This window comes from Poecilia mexicana, unplaced genomic scaffold (genome assembly GCF_051168715.1).
Source record: "Poecilia mexicana isolate PSO_F unplaced genomic scaffold, ASM5116871v1 scaffold_16, whole genome shotgun sequence".
Classification (NCBI taxonomy): Eukaryota; Metazoa; Chordata; class Actinopteri; order Cyprinodontiformes; family Poeciliidae; genus Poecilia; species Poecilia mexicana.
Genome location: NW_028263385.1, coordinates 3,515,161 through 3,539,506, shown reverse-complemented (window position 1 = coordinate 3,539,506; position 24,346 = coordinate 3,515,161). Strand labels below are relative to the sequence as shown.

The following is a 24,346-nucleotide window of genomic DNA, read 5'->3' as shown; positions in this document are numbered from 1 at the left end:
TGACGGCTTCCTGTAACAAACTGAACTGAGCTATAACGGGAAGTGAGTTTGATGCTTTTATTGTGAAACCTTTGATGAATTTTATACAAACCTAAACTATGAGCACAGTTGGCTGATAAAAATTTATTCAATGAAAGTCCATATTTACAAAATAGAAAGTTGTGTCCTTCCTACAAAATAAAAGAACTGATAAACTAAAAGAGGTGGGCGGAGCTTCCAGTTTCTACAGTCCATAAACATAAGAGAAAAGCTCAGGTATCATCCCCAGAACCTCTGTTTGCCTGTGGGCGGAGGCAACGGCTCGTCCGGCGGCGGTGCAGCGCCGAACACCGACCCCGCCGACTCCACCGTGAAGATGAAGTAGAAGTTGGCCGCCATCATGACGAGGCTGGGCAGGAAGGACAGGCCGAAGCCGAAACCACGGAGGCTGCTGCCAAATGCTGCCGCCAGCCAATACGCCAACCTGGAGGAGCAAAAAAAAACAACAACTTTGACCTTTGACCTTCTGGCGTACCGCCTAGAATCACTGTTGACCTTTGACCTTTGGTTCTGAGGCAGTTGCCATGGCGACACTCACCGGCCGAAGGCGAAGACAATGGTCAGCAGCGGGACGAGCTTCAGCTGCTCCTGGCTCAGGTACATTGCCATGACAACCAGCTGCAGGAAGTAGATCAGGAAGAGGGAGATGGAGTCAGAGATGAAGCGTCGGTGGACGGAGACTTCCTGAAGCTCCGCCTCCTTGATGACATCATCAACAACCGGCTGAGTGGATCCAGAGCGTAGCCGGCTGACGCCCAGGACCAGCCAACCTGGGTGGGAGGGGGCGACAGGTGAGACAGGTGAGAGACAGACAGGTAAGTCCCAGGTTATCTCTTCTCTCCGTCTCACCGAGGATGACGGGTGCGGCGGCGAACACAGAGCAGCGCAGAGTGTAGACCAGCCTGAGGGGGGCGCCGTCCAGCAGGGGGGCATCGAACGGTAGGAAGACGTACCCCCCCCACACCAGGAACGGGAAGAGCAGTGCTGATGTCATCAAGGATACCCCTAGCTTCAGTGCATCTCTGCCTGAACATCCCCCTTTACCTGGACACACAGGTGAGACAGACAGGTGAGTGCTAAGCCCCGCCCACCTGGAGCAGAGGTCTCAGGTAAACTCACAAGTGGAAGGGGGCGTGTCCTCGGGGAAGTCAAACTGGTAGCCATGTTGGTTGTAGTCCACTTGGCGAGGGCTCAGGAAGGGGCTCCTCTCAGATTCCATTTCCCAGAATGCCTCTGTGTCTCTGGAGGCGGCGGGGGAGGGGAGGACGGTGACGGCCGGGCTGAACACCTGAGCAGCTTTGTCTGGAAGCTGGTTCTCCTCCAGGCGGCCCCGCTCCTCACCTATAAGCCCCGCCCTCTCCATCCTGCGGCCGCGCTCGCTCTCCGTCCAGCTGGACGCGTCTGACCTTGTAATGACCCCATCTGTTTGTCCCCCCGTCCCCGTCTCTCTGTCCCCTGGCCACTGCAGGGTCACAGGCTCCAACATGGCCGCAGGCTTGTCTGCGTCTCGCTTTGTGTCCGTCCCACCACCACTCTCTGTCAGGACTGCTTTAAGGAACGGATCATTGCTCAGAGACATGTCCATATCTGAGGACAGAGAGAGGACAGTTGGACCCTGGTGGAACACTCAGTTGGTCCATCAGACACCAGCCGGCATTCAGAGGTCATGTGACCTTAATGGAGGTCACCTGATGATCTGGAGGACGGATTGTTCAGGTGAGACTGTGTCTGAATGTCTCACAGTAACAATCTGATGCAGAGGCATCTGGTTCTCCTGGTTCTGGGTCTGACTGGGTCAACATCAGGGCTAGGAAAATTTAAACATTTTACACAATCACTTTATTATTATTTTTTTAAGTCAAAAGTCCAAAGAGGAACCTTTGAATTGTGTTTCTGGTACAGCAGTAAATCTGACACACATCAGCTAGCAGCAGTGATGAAGCGGCTTTTCTCAGTTAATTTATGCTTTAAACTGATCTGATGCTAGAAAAGGCTACTGTTGTGCTAAAAGCAGTTAGCCTATGTATGCTAGCATAAAACGGCATAGACAAAATGTAGCTAATGCTAACGTCAGCGTCCACATTTGTAGAGAAATTGTGGAAAGATGAACTTTGCTCCAATCTGATGAAGAACCTGGTTTAAAATCTAGAGATAGCTCTGCTGCTCAACTGATGGATATATTAAATAATTTTGCTGCAAAGATGGTTTTTAAATTAAAAATCTTGTTGATTTTGTAGGTATATATTTTTTGATCAAAAATGTGATTAAATATTAAATATTTCTGGTTAAATATCAAACTGGTTCCATAGCCAGTAGAATCCGGAGCTCAGATTAATTTATGGGATGGAGAAGAAACTGATTTCTAGAAAATCCAGGAGGCCCAAATTTGTCAGATTTGTTTTCAACATTTTTAAAGTGTCTATATGGGTCACACCAGACAGTGTTAATTTAACTCTTTTTGGATAGCTGGTACCTTAACTCAAATTAAGTGTCAAATACCAATTCTGCTGGAGTTAGTATTTTTTTTTAACTTCATAAGAGTTATTTGTAATCAATATTAAATAGGTATTTACTGTTTTGAACTTAGGGTAGGGATAGGCTAACCCTACACCGAGCCATGTCTACCATACAGGTTGGCCTAAACTCAAAATAATAGTAATATAAACCATCTCAAAAAAAAAAATACTTACGAAGCGTAGTGAACAACTCAGACATGTGGAAAGAAAATTGTTCTGAAATGACTTGGCTTGGTGGAAACCTGTGACTATGGGGGCGGAGTCAGTAGTCAGTGAATTAACTCATTTAGTATGTGGAGAAATAAAAATGTAATAATCAAATATATTCGTTTTTGTGAGTTTTGCATATTTTGAATATTGTAATCACACCTTTTGAATATCAAGTATGATGCTTCATATTGCTAAATTATGCATTCTCAGTTTGAAATGTTTCAGCTAAGGATAAGATGAATAACCTTGTTTGCATGCAACAGTTAGATAAGGAGCACAAATTATGCTAGAACAGGATGTAGCCATACAGAATGTACTAACAAGCAGAAGTTTCTGGTAGAAAGGTGTAACATCTAGTACGTAAAAGAAAACACAACTCCTTAAATGATTAGCAGCCAAGAGCGGAGTGTTTTATGCAGGAGAGGATTTGACAGGTATAGTCTGCGAATGGGAATAACTGGTGAGGTTTGCGAGGATGAGAGATAAAAGTATGAAGGATGAGAAATGTATGGGGTTAAAGGTTGTCTTGTTAGTGATTTTACATTCTGGTTTGTGCCTAATTTTTGTGTCTTGCCTGAAATATCTAAGAGCAGGTAGAGACGTGTTTTTGAAGCGATGGTTAATTGAGTCTCTCAAGTGTTATAGCTGCTGTAAGAGTTCAGAGTTAGGAAGTCAGGAGTTATTGATTCCATTATATGACCTTCAGATTTGATACGGGAACACTTTGTTTTAACACTTCATTTTAACTACCAGTAATATACACTCCAGAGATGCATAAACAGAATGTGACTCTATTAGAGTAAAATTAACTCTGCTTTTGGACAGAGTCTCTAACACCAAAACATTTAACACTTTTGAATTTGCTTTTTCTGCACTCATTTATGGATTATTCTTAGTGTGATGGCGAGCCACACAGGATAAGATCCACACATCATCATAATATTATCATAATATTGCAAGTTATTTAATAATAGTAACTTTAACAGTGTCACTCCACTTATAACATTGAACTGAAGTGGAGATTGTTTGATGGTTACAACAGCACAAAAAAAACTTAAGTAATTTTTGGGTGTTTTTGTGTGTTGCATTATTCTCTGGAAAACTCTAAGTAGGATTTTAGAGTCCCCCCCCCCCCCCCGCCCCAAACTCCAGGTTCTGTGTTACAGCCCTGTGTTTGCTGTCAGAGTATATATATAGAGATAGATATTACTAATATTATAATACATTTATATATATTACTAAATAATATATTTTAAAAATTATGACTAGTTTTTTGCTTTGTAAAATACTCATCATACATCAATATCTAAATATTTTATTCCGAATCAATTGTTTTCCCCACTAAGAATATTTAAATATGCTGAACCATGTATCAATCCAATTCAAAAATACTTAAAAACATAAATTTCCTTGTAAATGTAGCTATAAAAGCTGTTTGAATAATCCTGAAAATATCTTTAATATTTAGCGAGTTATGATTAATCAAATGCGCTGATACGTCATTGCGCCTACATTGGATAGCAGCCACAGGCTCACCCGCTAGAAGGAAACAAACGCACCTAGCACAACACTTTCATTCTATTGGCTGAGAGGTTGCTAGGCGACTCTGCCAAAAGGCAGTTCCATGTTTCGTAAGCGAGCAGTCAGAGCAGAGACTGTCAGCTGGAGAAGTTTTGAGTACAAGCGTTACAAGTTTTGAGAAGACAGACAGAAATTCTGCTTTCAATATAAAAATGTAAGCAAAAGTATTAAAAGTTTTGAGAACAAAAGACACGAAATCCTGCTTTCAGACTGCATATGTGTGCTCTTGGATTATGGCAGAAAAATTCCCCCATACTCCTGCGGCTTCACAACTCAGATGGCTGTACAGATTTGTGACACTTATCTTAATATTAATGATCATAACGGCGTTTAGTTGCACAACTTTACGGATTCGTTCATTTATGGCTGTTTTCACGTTTATTGTGTTGTTCATATATTAGTCTTGATGTTTGTAGTTTTCTGGAGCGCAACGCGAAGCTCGACGTCATTCACAGCAAACATTTTAACTTGATATTAAAGACACAGCGGGACGGATCATCCGGGAAATGATGGACCTGGAAGGCCTGGCTAAAAGTAAACGGTTGTCAGTCAAATTCTGGGGCTTATTTCAAAACCCAAATGAGTAACTTCACGTTCAAAAACGAGTCCAAAAAAGCGCAACCCGCGACAGAAAAAACAGGCCCGAAGCCGCTCATAGTAACAGGACTGTTATTTTTTTTTAGTTTGAACAGAAACTCAAAATAGTTCCTGTTTTTCCAGCAACAAACTGTGCATTGCTCATGTTGCTGTCGCTCTGATGGGTCACTCGACACGTAGAGGAAATAAAATTAAATTACAAAAGAAAATAGTCACGCAAAGTGATTTCGATAAGTAACTGTAATCTGATTACTGGATTTTAAATAGCAAAGCGATTACTCCCCAGCCAGCATAGGTGGGACCCATGTGGGTTAAAGGAGGGCTGATATATGGGTCCCATATGGGTTTGTCCGCGGGTTCCACGATGGCCCCACATGGGTTTGCCCGTGTAGGGCCAGAGCCCACATGGGGCCTACACGGGCCCTAAATGGACAAACCCATGTGGGCCACCACCATATAGGGCCCATGTGGGCTCTGGCCCTACACGGGCAAACCCATGTGGGGCCATCGTGGAACCCGCGGACAAACCCATATGGGACCCATATGGTCTGCCCTCCTTTTCCCCACATGGGGCCCACCTAGGCATGCTGGCTGGGTCATTACTGAAAAAAGTAACGAGTAATCGCTACTTTGTTACTTGTAACACTTTCTAAGGTGTTCATTTGTAACACGTCACTAACGTCACTGTCTGTATTCTCTAATGTTGGTTTAAAGCTCTGATGATCTTCCAGTTGGATAAATGTGTTTATTTTAGATAAAACCCAACAGAACATTCACGGTCTCTGATCTGAGGAACCTCCAACCTGCTGCTGAATGGAGAGAATTAACTGGTTAGACCCTCCAGAACCAGTCCAGAACCAGTCGGTACCAGAATGATTGATCACATCTGCCAGCAGCGGGTTTCACTGGATCCGGATCAACGGGATCCAACTGGGTTTTTATTTTGTTTTCTCTGAATATTTCATCAAAAACAAACAGAACCTTTTGGACCTCCGGAACCACCCGAGTCCACATAAACAGGAAGCATGTTTGCAGTTTGACGTCACTGTGGTTCAGGTCCACCTGGAACTACCTACGTCACGGACGAATACCGAACCTGCTGACGGAGAAAAAAAACTGAAGGCTCTGACCTTGGTTCTGGTCCGGTTCTGGTCCGGTTCTGGCTCGACGGGTCTGGTTCTGGACTCGGCCTCTTCTTCTTCTGTTGTTGTGATACTTTGCGGAAGTTCAGCCCAGGTGAGGGCAGGACAGGTGAATTAAAGGGGAGGTCCTTTTAAAGGGAACGCATCACAAAATTAAAATTCGGCCGGCAGATAAGGCAACTTTGGAACCGGAAGTAGAACCAGGAGGCGGAATCAGCGGACCGCAATCGGAGGAGTTCTGCTGAGAAATATGAGATGAATAATTTTAATTCTCACTGACAATGAACCAGAATAACTTTATTTAATTATTTACTTTTTATTTATTTTATTTGATTCTTGGAGCACCGACTTCACATCATCAATGGTCCAGAACGCTGCTGCTGGAGTTCTGAATAAAACCAGGGAGATGGAGACACCATCCGGTTCTACACCACCCACTTCTACCCCTCCCAGTTCTACCCCACCCAATTCTACATCACCAATTCTACCCCTCCCAGTTCTACCCCACCCAATTATACACCACCCAATTCTACACCACCCGGTTCTACCCCACCCAATTCTACACCACCAGTCGGTTACATATGCTAAGGTTTCGGCGCCTTTAAGCCATCTGGGTTAGCTCAAATGATGATGTCATGGCTTTGTGAGCGTCTGATTGGTTTAGGTAGAACACAGGAGGCTCACCTGCGGAGGTAAAGCAGTGAATCAGACTCTTCCTCATTTTGTTGTATAAGAGAATATTGTAATAAAGACATGAGTCAAATCTGTTGATAGATGATGAATTATGGGACGACCTGTGGAAAAGCAGCCAGAGAAATTAACAGGAAATTTCACCTGTCTCTAGTTTTGTAAAGTGCTGATCAACTAGATATTCTTATCCAAGATATCCAGCTATGAAAGTCGACTATAACTGAATGGAAACAGTCAAGTGATGGAAATACCTCTGCTAATACTGATCTTTCTGACGGGAGGGGGCGCTGTGTTGAAATCCAACAATTTTACAAAATGGGTTGTTAAAATTTAATTTAATTTAATTTCCCTTTGGAATCAATAAAAGTATTTTAGTATATTTGTTCCAACTAATTTCTGTTGTATATCACTATTTTTCATGCTTTGCATATTATTTATGTTTTCAATGAATGTATGTAAAATTTTGTAAATATTCAAAATAAAAAGTTAATCATAAAGTTGAACCGCAGTTCGCGTTGCTGCCGGAAGGCGGCGTCTCCGAACGTGCCTCCTGTGCGTTTTGTGTGATGGCGGGTTGTCATGGTGACAGCGGCAGTGGCCGTCATTGATCCAGATCTGCGGTGATCAGTTATTGTTTATCTCGTGGTTCCGCTGCAGCTCCGTCATTTCTTTGTGTCTGAGGGGAGCCGGTGGAGGTTCGGGTCGTTTACCGGCGCTGCTCGCTGGGCTTCGGGGCGGGCGGGGTCGGATCCTTCACTTCCACGTCACTCGGTTGTCTGTTGTCCATGCCTCTGTCGGAGGGCGGAGCTAATCGATCCGGAGCGGAGACCGTTTGATCATCAGTCACGTGACTTCTAGTGACGCTCTGACTGGCTGATGTGGGTCATGTGACTTAGTGACACGTTGTCATAGAGACTAACCCCACCCAAAACGTCGACTGCGCTGTTCCAGCTCCAGAAACGAGTGCTCTCCTAGATGTGTTGGTAGGCGGGGCCTAAACTACGAGCAGGGACGGGATTAGCCGAATGCGGCGGCAGCGGGCTGCGCTCTGATTGGTCAGAAGTACAGAAAAGATCTGTCTGTCAGACTCAAGCCCCGCCCCCTACACAGACGGCGGAGCGCTCCGGACCGGGACCAGAACCTCCGGACTTTGTGGCTTAGAGTGAGAGAGACTGACCCGGATCGTCGGAACCAATCGGAACCGATTTGCGACTCGATGTCCCGGCTGCTGGAGAGCCGGAGGGAGAAGGACCGGATGAAGGAGAGCAGCCTGAAGGTGAGTCGCAACCCCGGAACCCGCCGAACCCCGCCGCGCGCGACCACCCACACTTTAATTATACACACTTTATTATGGGTCGAACCGAACCGAGCAGACCGGTTCCTGGTCCCGGTCCGAATCTGCCTGGTTCCGCTCGGATCTGACCGGGTACATCTGGAAAACACGGACCGAACCGCTGGTTTCGTTACGTCGGCGGAATGACTTAGTGAGCGGGCCAGGGTTCGAGTCAGGGCCCGGTTCTGGGTCCAGTTTAAAGGGAAACGCAGCAGGAAAGTTCGGAGATCAGAAACGGGAAACAGATTTTTTTTTTCTTTCCGCTAACTCAAACGAGCACGCGCGTGTCTTCTACTGCGCGTGAACAGGGTGCGTGCTTGCGTGGGTCACAGCGTGTGCGAGAAGCGTGGGCCGGTACCGAAGCGGTTCGGTGAGTTCGGACTTTTTAAAGGAGGCAGCGTGGCCGCTTTGTCCTGGAGGAGGAAGCGGGGTGGGGGGGAGGGGAGGATGCGCGCGCCGCGTGTGTTGGGGCGCGCGCGTGGCAGTGTCTCATACAGGAAGAGATGGGAAGGTCTGACCTCTGACCCACAAACCCAAACAACCTGAAGGAAAATCCGATCAGTTCCAGAACCAGGACCGGTTCTGATCAGCAGAACGGAGGTCCCAGAACCTCTGAAGAATTCTTTGAGGGTTCTTCAGAGGTTCCATGTTTGTGATCAGAACCGTTGCTCTTCTTCTGGGTCGGGTTGGTGCGGTTGAGCTGTGAAGCACGGTGGAGGTGTCATGGTGGTGGGGACGTGGTCACTGGTTTAACTGGGAATGCTGCTTCAAGGACAGTGGGAGTTTTTAGTTTTTACTCCAAAATCTTTCAGCAGAATCTGAGCCGAGTTCTGATTGGTCGCTGAAGCGGCGCTTAGTGTTCTTCATCCCAATGAAGATGAGGCAGAGCGGGTGTTCTCACGCCTACGCCTCGCTGAAGCATCCTGGCCGTTGCCATGGTTACCCGCAGGCTGCAGCAGCCCTGTGTGCCCACTCACTCCACTGCTCAAATATTGATCGAAGCTTGGTGATAAGACAGCCATACGAAGGATTTATTATCGATTTATGATCTATAATCTCAGCCACTTAATGAAAGCAGCAGAGCTGATCTGAAGTGGCTCTACTGATGAAACCTGCAGGTTGACTCACCTGGAGCTGCAGGTTGCTCCAGTCTCAGCTGTTTGATTGGAACCAAAACAGCAACATTTGTTGCTGTTGCTGCTTTTCTCTTTCTGAGTCAAACCAACCCAACCCTCTGAGCATCTGTTCACCTCTGTGCCTGTGGGGGCGCTGTGAGATCTGGTGGATCTGGTATCCATGGCATTGGAACAACTATCTCATCTTAAGTGGAGTTGGTTGGAGATTTCAGGGTCAAAGGTCAAACATCAGGTCTGTGGTGGGAGAAGAAGATGGTTGCTGGGTGCTTCAGCAACATGCTAACAGTGTTAGCTCTGCTGCTGGGGCTGCAGCATCACGACCAGAGTTGCTGGTTGCTCTGCGTCTCGTCACTATGCGTTTCGTCGTGCTGCATCTCGCTGTGTCTTGCTCGTGTCTCATTGTGCTGAGTTAATCTGCGGCTCGCTGGCTCCCTCTACTGGCTGGGAGCACTAGGGATGTGATTGGCTGTTACCACAATACCTGAACTAGAGGATTCCAGAACTTTATCACCTTGCAGACTTCAGCGGTCACATGACCTGGAACCACCTGGCTCCTCCTGACTCTCTCTCTCTGCTCTAAACCCAACTTGCTCGCCCTCCCTCCCCCTCTCTCCAACAGAGCTCCCTTTCTTCCTCTTCATCACTGAACTCTTTATTTATCCATCAGCTGATCACTGACTGTCACTGAGCGTCGCTTCTGCCCTGAGCCGGTTCCAACAGAACCGGTATGATCCATATGGACCCAGCTTAACCCAGTCTGACTCGGTCAGAACCAGTTTAACAAAGTCAGAGCCAGTCTGAACAGCTCACCAGAATAGAACCGTTTTCTTCCAGCCATTTGGGGTGCTGTTGGTGAAATGCATCCTGGGAGTTTGGAATCCAGGTGAGGATTAGAGACGGTTAATGATGCATGCAGGTGGGCGGCGCCAGTTTAAGGACCCCCCATCTGAACACAAAGGTTACAACCAGAACCAGGACCTGGGCTGCTGTCTGGACTCGGCGCCTTTACACATCTCTGATGTAATCCTGCGGCCGGTTCTGATGAATAAAGATGGACTTCCTGTTCCTCTTCCTGTTGAGAGAAACAGAACAGAAGAAAGCAGAAGTTCCCATAGCGATACAGTGACAGCGCTCTGACCCAGTTCTGATCCAGTTTGGTACCGCTCTGACCCGGTTTCCCTCAGAACAAAACACTGAACAGTGAGAGCTCAGGTGTTTCCAGCCTTCACCCCCCTAGTCTCCAGGTATTTGTTCCACCCTCTGCTTTCTTCCCTCACCTACAGTTCACCTGTTGGTGAACTGGTTCTACTGGTTTCACTGGTTCCAATGATTTTAGTAGTATCACTGGTTTCACTGGTTCCAATGGTTTTAACTGGTTCCAGTTGTTCCACTGGTTTCACTAGTTCTACTGATTCCCTTGGTTTTATTGGTTCCACTGGTTCCAAATGTTTCTGTAGTTCTACTGGTTTCACTACTTCTACTGGTTCCAATGGTTTAATTGGTTTCCTGTCCAGATCAAGGAGAAGGAGCGGCTGAAGGAGACAAGAGAGCGGGAGGCGCGCTCCAGCAGCGGCCACCTGTTCACCTCGCTCAGCGTATCGGCCACTACGCTCTGCTCCTCCTGCAACAAGAGCATCACAGCCAAGGAGGCGCTCAGCTGCCCAGGTAAACTCAGCTGCCCAGGTAAACTCAGCTGCCCAGGTAAACTCAGCTGCCCAGGTAAACTCAGCTGCCCAGGTAAACTCAGCTGCCCAGGTAAACTCAGGTAACTGTGTGACCACCAGGAACAGTTGAACCTGATTTTGATTCGGTAATCTAACTGCCCCCAACCCCCAGTTCAGAAAAATGTCCTCACTGTCCACAAGAACCTCAACTTGTGGGTGGAGGTGGTGGAGTTGGTTCTCTCTATGCACTGTGGGCCAGTACACACTCAGCCATTTTGTTGTTCAGTAATGACATCAGTTTTTCCACTGATGATGTCATTACTGCACCGAAATATACACACAGCTGTTATACTTCTGCTAAAGTGTGTGTCTGTGTTTTGGTTTTTCTCACGTTGTAAGGCCCATTTTTCTGTTGTGAGGACCCACTGCTCCTTATGGGCCCCAAAGCCTGGGACCCATAAGGAGAGCTACTGTTCTAGGGTCAGAGGTCAGGATTAGGACTGAGGTGTGAGTTGAGTCAATGCAAAGTCCTTATGAAGATAGAAAGGTGTGTGTCCATAGTGCATAGAGAGGACCAACTTCACTTTCAGAATCAGAATTTAATGCACGACATTTAAAAAACAGAACCTCTCACAGAAACACAGAACAACTGGGATGTTAAGAATAAATAGATGAATAAATAAAGGGGTAAATGTGTAGTTTGCACCCCCTAAAGTCCACGATCAGCTCCTTCGACTTGGAGGTGTTCAAACGGAGGTTGTTCTCCGTTCTCCACTTTGTAGTCGGTTTCCAGAGAGAGGCCCCCGATCTCTATGATGGTATCATTGGGTGGGTGGGGAGTAGGGCCTTGTGGAGAGCCGGTGCTGGTGCTCAGTGCTGAGGACAGGTAGGGACCGGTCCAGGTCTCGGAACTCCAAGTAGGGAAATGGACCAGGTCTATGTGGCAGCAATATCTCACCTGGCTACAGTGTTGCAGGTGAACCTGACCAGCCTATGTCATCACTACTGTGATTCCTGCAAAGCCAATCAGAGAGCAGATACTGAGCAGACTCTTTTCTTTCCCAGGATGCAATGTCACCATCCACAACCGCTGCAGGGACAGCGTGGCGAGCTGCGCTAAGATGAAGCAGAGGGTAACACCTGTCTACCAGAACACCTGTCTATCTGACCGCCTGTGTCTGACCACCCGTCTGTCTGTCTGTCTTTGTCCCACAGCAACAGAAGCTGACGTTAGTCAGAAACAATTCGGCTCTACAGAACGTCGCTCTGCGGACCAAAAGTGAGTCCATCTGTCTGCCTCCACCTGTCTGTCTCTGCCCACCCTACATCCTCTTCCTCTGTGCTCATCCTCAGCTCCGATGATGAAGGAGCGTCCGAGCTCAGCTATCTACCCCTCAGACACTCTGCGACAGTCTCTGCTGGGATCCAGGCGGGTTCGGTCCGGCCTGACGCTCGCCAAGAGCGTCTCCACCAATAACATTGCAGGGTGAGTAAAAACCAAGATCTGATTGGCTGCTGGGAGGCACGCCCAACTGCTAACAGGTAGCGCCTCCACTTCCTGTTCTGTTCCTAACGCTGTGGTTAAAAGCTAGCAGGTGATTGATTGGACCTGCAGGTGTGATCATTTGCACCACTGCTGAGTCCAGAGACGGGTTCAGAGTCCTGAGCTACAGTTTCAGCTGCTCTGTCTCTCTGTGTCCCAGGGGGACAGAGGAGTCCGTCGGTCTCCGTAGGATTCTGTCCCAGTCCACCGAGTCGCTGAACTTCCGCAACAGAACTCTGTCCATGGAGTCCCTGACCGACGACGGTGCGTTGAGCTTCCTTGACGGTCCGCTAGCGGCAGCGGGGAGTGCTGCGTCTGATAACGACAGGCTGTGTTGTAACAGGCGAGTGGTGGTGGAGCCCCCTGCTGGAGGAGCTGCAGGCGGAGGGCAGCTGCGTCCAGGCCGACAGCTGGAGCATGGCGGTGGACTCCAAGTTCCTGCAGACGCAACACAAAGACGTCATCAAGCAGCAGGATGTCATCTATGGTACGATGCAAGCCGCAGCCACCAGGGGGAGTCGCCGAGCCACACAACCACCGGACTGAGCAGAACCAGAACCAAATAAATGGAATAAACTTTACATGTTGTCTCCACCTGTCTGCCTCCACCTCTCTGCTTCCACCCATCTGCTTCCACCTCTCCACCCATCTGCCTCCACCCATCTGCCTCCACCCATCTGCCTCCACCTGTCTGCCTCCACCCTTCTGTCTCAACCTCTCCACCTCTGCCTCCACCCATCTGCCTCCACCTGTCTGCCTCCACCCTTCTGTCTCAACCTCTCCACCTTTGTCTCCACCCATCTGCCTCCACCTCTCCACCCATCTGCCTCCACCCATCTGCCTCCACCTGTCTGCCTCCACCTGTCTGCCTCCACCTTTCTGTCTCAACCTCTCCATCTCTGTATCCACCCATCTGCCTCCACCTCTCCACCCATCTGTCTCCACCCATCTGCCTCCACCTCTCCACCCATCTGCCTCCACCCGTCCCATGTCTCAGAGCTGATCCAGACGGAGTTCCACCACGTCCGGACGCTGCGGATCATGGAGGGTGTTTACCGGCGAGGGATGCAGGAGGAGGTGCTGCTGGAGGCAGGCGTGGTCCACACCATCTTCCCCTGCCTGGACCAGCTGCTGGAGCTGCACGCCAACTTCCTGTCCCAGCTGCTGAGCCGCAGGAAGGACGGGCTGCAGGAGGGCAGCGCCAACAACTTTACTGTCCGCCGCCTGGGCGACCTGCTGCTGCGACAGGTGAGCTCACCTGTGGAGTCAAAGGGGGTCAGAGGGAGTTGGAGTCTAGACAGAACCAGGCAGAACCTGGCAGGTTCACGTCTGAGGAACCAGTTAAATAGAATATTTTATTTGCACACAAAATCAATACAAAGACTAGCTGCTGGTGAGTCTCACCTGGCCACCTCACCTGAGAAGTCACAACATGAAGCCAGAATAAAGGTTCGGTTTTCAGTCTGAGGGAGACGGCTCCCCCTGCAGGGCTCCAGTAGTACTGAATTCAGCCGACCCACTTCCTCCGCCTGTGGACTGATGGAGGACGTCCACATTAGGAGGTTTTGACTGAACTAAAGACGCCTTTCCACCAGAGCGTCTCTAACCGGTTCGGTCCAGTTCTTTTCCGGTCCACCCCAACCAGATTCAGTTTCCATTAGCAGATCCGGCGCGGCTTAGTCCGACTGTTCTCAGACTTTCCTACCTACTCCAGGGTTAGCATTAGCAGCACAGCAGGGTACGGCACCGAAACCATTTGATTTGCTCGTGATTTACGTCACTGGAAACAGCAAACAGCATTATTTAGCAGCATTATATCTCGTTGGGACTGGAGGCCCAACAAGATGGAGGTGTTACAGAAAAATGTGTGACTGCAGGGGGCGATAGCTTGATTCTTCTGGCCAGAATAATCTGTGACCAATGTGATCCATTTCTTAATCGGTTACCGGTTTATTAAACAGCCACGGTTGGTTTACATATTTTAACGACAGCACATAGGGATGCGATGCAGTGGTCACTGTTCAGCCTCAAATACAAAGTAATACATTTTATTTTCTCCGTCACTGCGATGGTAATAAAGGAGACGTGAATCTTACAATCCCAGCTGTATCAGTATTTACCCAGTATCGCCTGCTGCGGTCACAGAAAATGATGGGTCACAGATTTTTCATTAGCAGCGGCGTGAGTGGTCATTCTTTGCAAGCTCTTCCCTACATCATAGCAACTTTAAAGTTGACGATAAACGAGAGAGCGGACGGTCTGCAAGCTAGCATAAATGATCTCATAGATTCGGTGGGTTATATTCATGCTGAAATGAAAGAAGTGCAAGAAAAGATGACGGAAACGTCAGGAGAGTTGAGAAATCAGAAAAAAGATGCTGCAAATGGAAAATAAGCTGCTCAAACTTTCACGTTATAAAAGAAGATGGGACTTGCAGCTCTCGGGAATAGATGGTGAAGAAGAAGATGTTCGTAGCAAGGTTGTTTCCATTTGCCAGAAGACAGCGCCAGGATCCAAAGAAAAACTACCAGATGCCATCGATATCGTATACAGGCTGGGTCGCTGGTTCTCCATGAGACACTGCAGGGATGTGGTATGGAAGGCGGTCAAGCAGTCATCGTTTCTGACCTACTTGATTGTCATGTATTTCTAAGTGGTCTGTAATACTGTAGAAATGGCAGGTGGTTTTTAAAACTCCTAATCCCAATGAAGCAACATGAAGGGATCAAGCTGAAGGAAACCATGAACAACTCTGTGCAGCTAATAATCCTAATTACTGCCATAGAAAAACTTTTCACCCTGATCCTCCTGGGCTTATTCTTTGAGGTCTGACATCTTCAGCTAGGCGACATTTCTACCTTACTTTCAAGTTGTCACCTGAAATTACATAGCAGAAAAATCCATCATAACTTTAAGCAAATCTATTAAAGGAAACATTCAAATAGTTATTATTAATAGTATGAAACACCAGTGATGTTCATTAAGGAGAAATATGAAAATCTCTGAGTTTCCTCTTAATTAGAAAAACAGTGTCTTCAGTCAGAAGCTGTAGCACAGACTGCTCAGCATCAACTACTCTTTGAAGGACCTTGAAATAATGAGATTTAGGACTTGTTGGTAATTGAATTACAACTTGCATTAAGCAGAACATCACTTAGTTTGTGCTGTGATACCAGTTAATGCCCTGACATTAATATGTCCAGCTGCATATTATTTTATAGCTGCTGATCCAAGAGAGAAGGAAAAGACAGACGGGGTTTAGTGAGGTGACAGTAGCTCAGGATAATCAGGCTCAACAACAACATGCTGTTATGGATCAGACTGAACATTTAGATTTTTTGTTCATCTACAACCATTAACTAGTTTATAGAAACTAGTCCACTTTGGTGCTTACTAGTCCTGTAGATTCTGCTGTTAGTTAGATTCCACCTATGGATCTAAAAATAATTCAATTCAAATATACTTCATTGATCGCAAAGGAAAATTAAATGGTGTAACTCCGATTACCAGCTGTCTCTTCTCATGGCTGTGTTGGAAAATGTCAGTAAGTTTTGCACACTTGACTATATAAACTTTAAGTATTAATTCATTTATTTTCTTTACCCCCCTTAACCCACACGGGAATGCACGCGTGCCGTTTTTCCATTGTATTTTCCGGGGCTGAGATTTAAGGGTTTAAACTCTGCCAGTGTCTATTATGACGCTTTTATTGGGCAGCCTAGAGCTCCCCTCCCTTTTGATTGACACCGCATTTGACCAATAACGTTATGAAATGGCTTTTTCCGAGCCAATAATATCCAGAGAGCGACTTGAGCTCATTCTGACATGCCTGTATTCTTTCTGGAATATTTCTGACAGGTCAACTGGGAAACTAAATCTAAAGCCACTGATGTGTAGCCAATACCTGTCCTGTCATAAGGCATTTTGGGGTTTGTTTTGACATGAATCCACCAGCTGCTTGCATAGCCATGTGTCAAAACTAGATGTATTTCTTCAGCAGAACTTCACAACTCATGGGAGTGGAGAATTATGACTGTAAGAGAGCGGACAAGTTTTGGATTTGAGAATACCGGAAGCTTTTAGTCATCCGCTGATACAGTCAGAGCGAGGTGGGTAGAGCGTACCGAAGAGCGAGAATGGGGGGCCGAGGGAATGGTGGCGGGGGGAGGGGTTCAAAGAAGGAGAGAAGGTGGGGGGAAGGAGGTCTGACTGTACGCTAACCCCCCCAGATATGCTATTTTATTTATATAATTATAAGTAACTTCCACTATCAGTAATGTTGTGTCTACCGGAGGATTCCTCTGGTCATCATCTTTCATTAGAGCCTCGTTGATCCGTTCCTCATTGAGTCATTAGAAGTTTGTATATTAGGTGTTGTCCTAGTGTACCATTTGGAGACACCAAATGGAAACTCCAAATGGCACACTTGGACAACACCTGTACATCCTCAAAATGACATTTCTTTTTGTGCTATTTTGATCCAACTTGAAATCCACAAGCAGAATACTTTATTCTACAGATTTATTGTATTTCCCAGTCCATACATTCAACACTCAATGTGTATTTACAAGAAATAAAAATGAAAAATCTGGGTGAAACAAAATATTGAAAAAATTTTGTGTTACAAACGTAATAGCTACAAACTACTTACAGTTAAAGTATTTTTTTGCCTGCTAAAATAGAAAATTTAGCTTGTGATCTTCATAAAGAAACCAAGCTTTTGCAGGTACTCCAAATTGTCCAAGAACAGCAGCTGATTTAATTTGGGTATGCCTTTTCAGCCATTTTTGGTGATTTAAGGGAGCAGGAAACTTCACGCAGAAATATATTTCTGGCCACATCAAACTTACAATCAAAGTTGAGAAGAAATGAGATAATGGCGCCAAGTGGTCTAACATGCTTGGTTAGAATATGATACAAATAAGTATGGAAGCCAATAACTGACCGAACTGATCCCATCGGTTTCATGTGAAATACAGAAGCGTTGTTTCATGACTGCAGAAATCCGAATACAATCCAGGTTGGGAAGCGACGTCACTCGGTAGACTATATACATATTTTCCAAATGAAAGTACTTTTAAATGACTTTTATTTAAGTATTACTCTCCTTTGATACATTTACACTACGTTAGAATAAATGCAATGTAGATTATGCAGGAAAGGAAATGAGAAAAATTGGACTTATCACCATATTTTGAATGGAGAGAATAATGTTTGGACAGGCGTGGAGCCCTCTACTGGCTAAATAAGGTATTGACGCTAGTAACCGCATTTTTAAACGTCGCACACGGACGTTCAGATGCAGACATTCTAAAAGAACATGAATAGATTTTGTTAAAAATATTAACCACCATAAAGGTTTTAAAGATATTAAAAGTGATTAAATAAAATTACAGCAAAAATATTTTTTTCCATAATGCACGAATGTTCAGAGTGAACATTCAGACGTTCGGCGAACATTTGCTTGCTAGCTGGGTAGGAGACATCTTGAGAATCAGAACTGCCAGTTAAGAAATGACATTTAAATACGTTTCCCAAAATACATTGCGGAAAAGCACTCGCAGCTCTGTTGTGAAAGGCTTCTCTCCTCTCTGCCTCTGTCTGGGCCCTTCGGACCCGTTACCATGGTAATTAACGACTGCAGCTGCAAGTTTGTGTGGGAGAGAAAGACACAGCGGAGCCTCCATTGACTTCTATGGGATTTTGTCGTTTTTCGCAATTTATGTCGTCATTTTAAACTCAGAATGCCACTAAAAATAATAATAATGGGAGTAAGCTGCACATTTTGATACACAGCAGCTAGCAGCTGCTCTGGAGACATACGTGAACATCAGCTTCAGAGTTCTGATGGGACAGAACATGTTTCTAATAACTGTGTGTGTGTGTGTGTGTGTGCGCGCACGCAGTTTTCAGGTCAGTGTGCCGAAGACATGAAGAAGCTTTACTCCGAGTTCTGCAGCCGCCACCCCAAAGCAGTGAAACTCTACAAAGAAGTGCTGAACCGAGACCGCAGGCTGCAGCAGTTCATCAGGGTGAGGAGCAGAACCAGATTCACTCCGGTTCACACTGACTGAACTGGAACTGGATTAAAGTGGGTGCTGCTGGACGGTATCCAGATTAAACCGGTTTCTTTCTGCGTTAATCAGCGGGTTTGTCGCGGTCCTCTGCTGCGTCGCCATGGCGTCCAGGAATGCATCCTGCTGGTCACCCAGCGGATCACCAAATACCCGGTTCTGATCCAGAGGATCCTGGACAACACCAAAGGTGAGGCTCCGCCCCCACACCAGGTGCTCCTCCCACCCAGTGGTGGCGCTGACCCGCTCTGCCCCCTGCAGGCTGTCCGGACGAGCGGCGAGACCTGCACGAGGCCCTGGTTCTTCTGAAGGAGCTGATCGGCTCGGTGGATCAGGAGGTTCTGGAGCTGGACCGGAACCGGAGGCTGCAGGAGGTCCAGGCCCGGTTGGACCCGCGGGCCCAGGCTGAGGTCAAGGGAGGCGGCGCGTTCAGAGGGGGGGAGCTGCTGAGGAGGAAGCTGCTCCATGAGGGGACGCTCACCTGGAAGGTGCAGGGCTCCAGGATGAAAGGTAGGCGGGGCGGGGACACCTGGCTGATACCTGGGGGACACCTGATGACAACATTCACTGCTCTTTCCAGATGTGCAGGTCTTGCTGATGTCAGACATCTTAGTTTTCCTCCAGGAAAAGGACCAGAAGTTCACTTTTGCGTCACTGGTGAGTCACACCTGATCTCACCTTTATCACTTTTAAAAACCTGTGAACTTGGGCTTGTCTCTGAGGGACCTTCTTTTCACCTGTCTGTCCTCCTGTGTCTCAGGACAAGTCCCCTGTGGTTTCCCTGACCAAGCTGATCGTCAGAGAAGTAGCCAATCAGGAAAAAGGGATGTACCTGATCAGTGACTCCGCCCCTCCAGAGATGTACGAGCTGTACGCTTCGTCCAAAGACGACCGGAAGACGTGGATGAGCTGCATCCAGAAGGCCGCTCAGAGGTCAGTGCTACGCCCAACTACATGAACCACAGTGACGTAGTTTCCTTCTTGTTTTGTGGCTGAAAACTCGTCATGTTTTCTTTGCAGCTGTCCTTCCAGAGACGAGTTTCCTCTCATTGAGACTGAAGACAAAGCTTTACAGCGCCGCCTCAGAGGTACATATGCTGCTCCTGGTGACCTCTGACCTCTGACCCTGAGTGAAGTTAGGTCCTAATACCCGTCTGTCCCTCCTCTTCCTCGCCTGTCTCCACAGCTGACATCCAGCAGAAGGACAAGGAGGTTCTGGAGCTCCTGCAGGAGCGGGCCACCTTGTTCTCCGACCTGGTCCAGGCCACAGCGCGACAAGACGGAGAGGAGCCACATGTGGAGGCAAAAACCTCCTCCTCTAACCGGAACCTGTTCAGAGCCGACACGCCGCACGCTCCCAAAGCAGAACCGCTCCTCCTGGCCGCCATTGGAGAAGGTGAGGAGGCCCTGCTTAGCTGGTTAGATAGGCTTGGACATCTGCTTGGTCCTTGTTGGTTCTGTTTGGGTTAGGGTTACCCTAATCTGACTTTCCTTCTCCGTTTCTTGTTTCAGTCGACAAACTGGCGGCGCTGCTGTCTGACACCAGCAATCAGAAATCCTCCATAACCAACGGCAACCAGGACATCAGCAGTGAGTCACACCTGTTCTGCTCTTTACCTGGGATGGTTCCGACCTCCTCTCACCTGTTTCTCTTTCAGATGGGGATTCAGGTTCTGTCAACGGTTCTTTTAAACTCAACAACAGCTCTTCCAAGGTAAAGCTCCTTCCACCAGAACTCTGTTGCTTCTACTCAGTCTGAGCCGGGTCAGGTCCAGTTCAGGCAGCCCCGGCTCCAGACGAGTTTAAGAGGGGGGCACCGACTTATTTTGGGGGGGCAAAATGAATCGAAGCTAAGACACCAACACCAGGAGCCTACAAGCTACTAGTTAATAAGCTTAAGGTGCTGTATTGATATTAGCTAGTCATCTTCTAGCTAACATTACCTGCATCCAGCAGCTTTGCTCAACAGGCGGTTAGTTTGGGGGAAAAACTGTTTAAAGTTCTTTGTGTTTTGCTGCCGTGATTCTAACACACCTGTAGCTCCGCCCAGCAGCAGCAGGTCTCCTTCACTAGCGCTCATGTTGCGTTTAAAGGCGGCTCGGAAAAACAGGTTACAGCATGTTAACAACGGATTAGACAGTTTTAAGTGCTGATAAAAGTGACAGAGGACACAGATATGGGACATGCGGAAGGCACGACTGTATCAAATCGATTTAGGAATAAATTGGCCATTCTGAGGTAAAAACAACAAACAGCTTCCAGTCCAGGGGGCCGGCGGACTCTGTGGGCGGACAAAGCCCCCCAATGCCGCTGGGCCTGAGTTCAGGTCCACTATAGGTTTGGTATAGGTTCGCAGATTATTGATGAAGGTTCTGACTGGTCCCAGTTGGGGTGTTGCCATGGCAACAGGAGCAGCTGCACAGCGGCGGTATCGCTCTGCAGTTCTGGGCGGGTCCGTTTTTCCTCGGCTGGCCGGCGATCCAAAATGGTTCTGTTTCAGCGAGTCATCTGGAGGCGGCAGATAAGAGCTGGGCTCGACCCGGTTCATCAGAGTGTGTGTGACTGTGAAGGTTCTGGTTCTGACCCGGTTTCGTGTTTCAGGACCGGAACGGAAACCAGCTGCAGGAACGGACCCTGAACGAGGTAACCACTACTTCCTGTTTCTGCTTCGACCAATCAGCTTTCAGTCAGCTCAGAGGTTAGGCTGAGCCGACAGAACGGGTCTGACCTGGTTCTGACCCGCTTTGTGTCAACAGGAAGTGCGTCAGCGGCTGGTCGGGCTCAGCACGCAGCTTCACGCCCTGCAGGTCCGTTCCTCCAGTCTCAAAGCGTTTCCTGTTGAAGCAGGAAGTGATGTAACAGCTGTGTTTGGCTCCGCCCCCAGGCGGCGGTGATCCGGCAGGACTCGATCCTGGAGCTGTCGGCGGGCGCTGCCCCCCCGGCCGGCCCGGGCTCCGCCCCCCGCCTGGTGCGGTCGATGTCGCGTGATGCGACGCTGGACGCCAGCAGCGAGGTGGTGCTGCTGCGGCGGCAGGTGGAGCTGCTGCAGGAGGAGCTGTCGCGGCTGCGTCTGAAGGCAGAGGAGGGCGGCAAGAAGGGGGCGGGGTCCGGGAAGAAGAAGAAGAAGAACAAAGGGAAGGGCGACGCCTCCAAGGACCAGCAGGTGCGTCCGGATAGCCAGGTGATGCGGCGCGGCGAACAGCGCTGATGTCCGTTGTGTCTCCCCGCAGGTTGACAGGAAGCTGGAGGCCGAGCCGCCCGCCGTCGCCCCGTTGGCCGTAGAGGATCCTGTCGACCAGTTAGATGGCCTGGAGGAGGGGCCTGAGGAGGAGGAGGAGGAGGAGGAAGTGATGAAGATCTCGCCGCGCTCCGACAGTCCCAGAGGTCAGTACCGCCGTCACCGCCGGGCGCCTCACTGTCACCATGGTAACCGCCACTCTGTGACCCCCAGATCTCCAGGACATTCCCGAGGAGAGCGAGAGCTAACCTCCCAGTGGATTTCGTCGCCATGATGTCACTGTGATGTCACCGTGATGTCACCATTGCTACCACAGATCCACTCGCTGTCGGACATTTTCCTTTAACATTTCCTAAATTTTCTGTTCGATACAGGAAGTGTAACCATGACAACTGTTTACTGATCATGTCTGCTGGAGGGGGAGGGGCTTGCAGATAGGGAGGGGCTTACAGAGGCTGTGGTCAGCTCTGATTGGAGGCCATAAGGCCTGTGGGCGGAGTTTGTGTGTCTCAGTCCAAAGATCAAAATCTTCTTCAAAAAAAACTTCAGGCGATCTGCCAATCCTGGGAGCTGGAGACCAGTACAGGTTACTGGGAGCTACTGGGAAGGTCAGGGGGAAAAGAAGCTGGAGTGAAACTGTGGATAAATTAGGAAATGCTGCTTGCCAGGATTTCAGATATTAAAACGAGAGACTGATCAATAAGTAATAATTGATTTGGCCTGATAGGAACGCTGATTCAGCAGATCTCAGAGCGGATCGTCCTGCTGAGCTTCACTGGAAGCAGAAACATTTCTGTTCCTGGCTCAGAGCCAAACATGAGACACATGAACGGTCACCACACTACATTACCCAGAAGGCCTTTGGAGCTGCAGCCTGACTGTGGGAACTTTATTTAAACAGAAGTAGTTTTAGAAACTTTTATTCTGTTTGTTACGTCTGAATATTTAGCTTCAAAATCTGTTCCAGGTTCAGGTGAAGCCAAAAAGTTTTTAATACAGCAGCAGGGTGGGGAGAGGGGACCAGTTAGAGATGGGGACTGGGAGGACTGGGCGGACTGGGAGGACTGGGAGGACTAGGAGGACTGGGAGGACTGGGAGGACTGGGAGGACTAGGAGGACCGGGCGGACTGGGAGGACTGGGAGGACTGGGAGGGAGGTCTGCATGGGTCACAGCTGCTGTACATTAGCATGTTAGCATGGCTGTTTTTTCAATAAGAGTTAATTAACCAGTTTGTGTCAACATGATGATGATGATGATGAGGTCACATGATGTAAACACTATGATGGACACAAACGACTCCAGCTGCTTCAGCTGATGAAGATGATGATGAAGGTTTCCTGGCCAGAACATTTCAGAGAATTTACAGAAACATCTGGAAGATCCAGAAGAACAACCTGAAACCTTTCAGGAACCGATTATTGATTATTGATTTCTGCTGAATATAAAAACCTCAGAAACTTCCTGTCTGCTGTTATATGGATGGATGGATGGATGGATGGATGGGTGGATGGATGGATGGATGGATTGATGGGTGGGTGGGTGGATGGATTGATGGGTGGGTGGATGGATGGATGGATGGATGGATGGATGGATGGATGGATGGATGGATGGGTGGATGGATGGATGGATGGATTGATGGGTGGGTGGGTGGATGGATTGATGGGTGGGTGGATGGATGGATGGATTGATGGGTGGGTGGATGGATGGATGGATTGATGGGTGGGTGGGTGGATGGATTGATGGGTGGATGGATGGATTGATGGGTGGATGGATGGATGGGTGGGTGGATGGATGGATTGATGGGTGGATGGATGGGTGGATGGATGGATGGATTGATGGGTGGATGGATGGATGGATGGATTGATGGGTGGGTGGGTGGATGGATTGATGGGTGGATGGATGGATTGATGGGTGGATGGATGGATGGGTGGGTGGATGGATGGATTGATGGGTGGATGGATGGGTGGATGGATGGATGGATTGATGGGTGGGTGGATGGATGGATGGATTGATGGGTGGGTGGATGGATGGATGGATTGATGGGTGGATGGATGGATTGATTGATGGGTGGATGGATTGATTGATGGGTGGATGGATGGATGGATGGGTGGATGGATGGATGGATTGATGGGTGGATGGATGGGTGGATGGATGGGTGGATTGATGGGTGGATGGATGGATTGATGGATGGATGGATGGATGATAAGGCCTGCAAATGGCACAGTTGGTTGCCTTGCAGCAAGAAGGCTCTGGGTTCGATTCCCGGGTGTTTCTGCATGGAGTCTCCATGTTCTCCCTGTGCAATGCTGGGTTCTCCCCAGGTACTCCGGCTTCCTCCCACAGTCCAAAAACATGACTATGATCTAAATTGGTCTCTCTAAATTCTCCCTAGGAGTGAGTGAGTGTTTGGTTGTCTGTCTCTGTGTTGCCCTGCGAAAGACTGGTGACCTGACCAGATGACCCCACCTCTCGCCCCAAACATTTGCAGGAGAGGCACCAGCACCTCCTGACCCACTGGGAACAAGAGTGGAAGAAAATGGATGGATGGATGATGAGAAGCTAACTGGCTAGCGACCGGTTCA

The 24,346-nt window shown here is 48.2% G+C and overlaps 2 protein-coding genes across 2 annotated transcripts; one reads left to right on the top strand and one right to left on the bottom strand.

The window, feature by feature from the left end:
* Nucleotides 1-43: 43 nt before the first annotated feature.
* Nucleotides 44-6,192, bottom strand: tmem79b (transmembrane protein 79b). Its single transcript, XM_015011545.2, has 5 exons — nucleotides 6,074-6,192; nucleotides 1,159-1,626; nucleotides 889-1,083; nucleotides 578-809; nucleotides 44-463 (listed from the first exon to the last, which is right to left on the bottom strand). The coding sequence occupies exons 2-5, from the start codon at nucleotides 1,622-1,624 to the stop codon at nucleotides 259-261; spliced, it is 1,098 nt and encodes a 365-aa protein (XP_014867031.2). The 5' UTR covers nucleotides 1,625-1,626; nucleotides 6,074-6,192; the 3' UTR covers nucleotides 44-258.
* Nucleotides 6,193-7,850: 1,658 nt separating this feature from the next.
* arhgef2b (Rho/Rac guanine nucleotide exchange factor 2b) lies at nucleotides 7,851-23,224 on the top strand. Its single transcript, XM_015011543.2, has 22 exons — nucleotides 7,851-8,051; nucleotides 10,759-10,909; nucleotides 11,974-12,041; nucleotides 12,124-12,187; nucleotides 12,262-12,394; nucleotides 12,612-12,715; nucleotides 12,795-12,938; nucleotides 13,449-13,699; nucleotides 18,358-18,483; nucleotides 18,598-18,715; nucleotides 18,787-19,035; nucleotides 19,106-19,182; nucleotides 19,286-19,458; nucleotides 19,546-19,613; nucleotides 19,712-19,921; nucleotides 20,038-20,115; nucleotides 20,184-20,239; nucleotides 21,127-21,168; nucleotides 21,282-21,332; nucleotides 21,410-21,688; nucleotides 21,756-21,909; nucleotides 21,977-23,224. The coding sequence occupies exons 1-22, from the start codon at nucleotides 7,992-7,994 to the stop codon at nucleotides 22,009-22,011; spliced, it is 2,691 nt and encodes an 896-aa protein (XP_014867029.2). The 5' UTR covers nucleotides 7,851-7,991; the 3' UTR covers nucleotides 22,012-23,224.
* The last annotated feature ends 1,122 nt before the right edge of the window (nucleotides 23,225-24,346 follow it).

Excerpts from the sequence above, each read along its gene's own strand:
- tmem79b (XM_015011545.2), bottom strand. The coding sequence starts at position 1,624 with ATGGACATGTCTCTGAGCAATGATCCGTTCCTTAAAGCAGTCCTGACA. Across the intron at positions 1,084-1,158 it reads GGACACGCCCCCTTCCACTT|GTAAAGGGGGATGTTCAGGC; the intron begins GTGAGTTTACCT and ends CTGTGTGTCCAG. Across the intron at positions 464-577 it reads ATTGTCTTCGCCTTCGGCCG|GTTGGCGTATTGGCTGGCGG; the intron begins GTGAGTGTCGCC and ends TTGCTCCTCCAG.
- arhgef2b (XM_015011543.2), top strand. The coding sequence starts at position 7,992 with ATGTCCCGGCTGCTGGAGAGCCGGAGGGAGAAGGACCGGATGAAGGAG. Across the intron at positions 19,183-19,285 it reads AGTTCACTTTTGCGTCACTG|GACAAGTCCCCTGTGGTTTC; the intron begins GTGAGTCACACC and ends CCTGTGTCTCAG. Across the intron at positions 20,240-21,126 it reads TCAACAACAGCTCTTCCAAG|GACCGGAACGGAAACCAGCT; the intron begins GTAAAGCTCCTT and ends TTCGTGTTTCAG.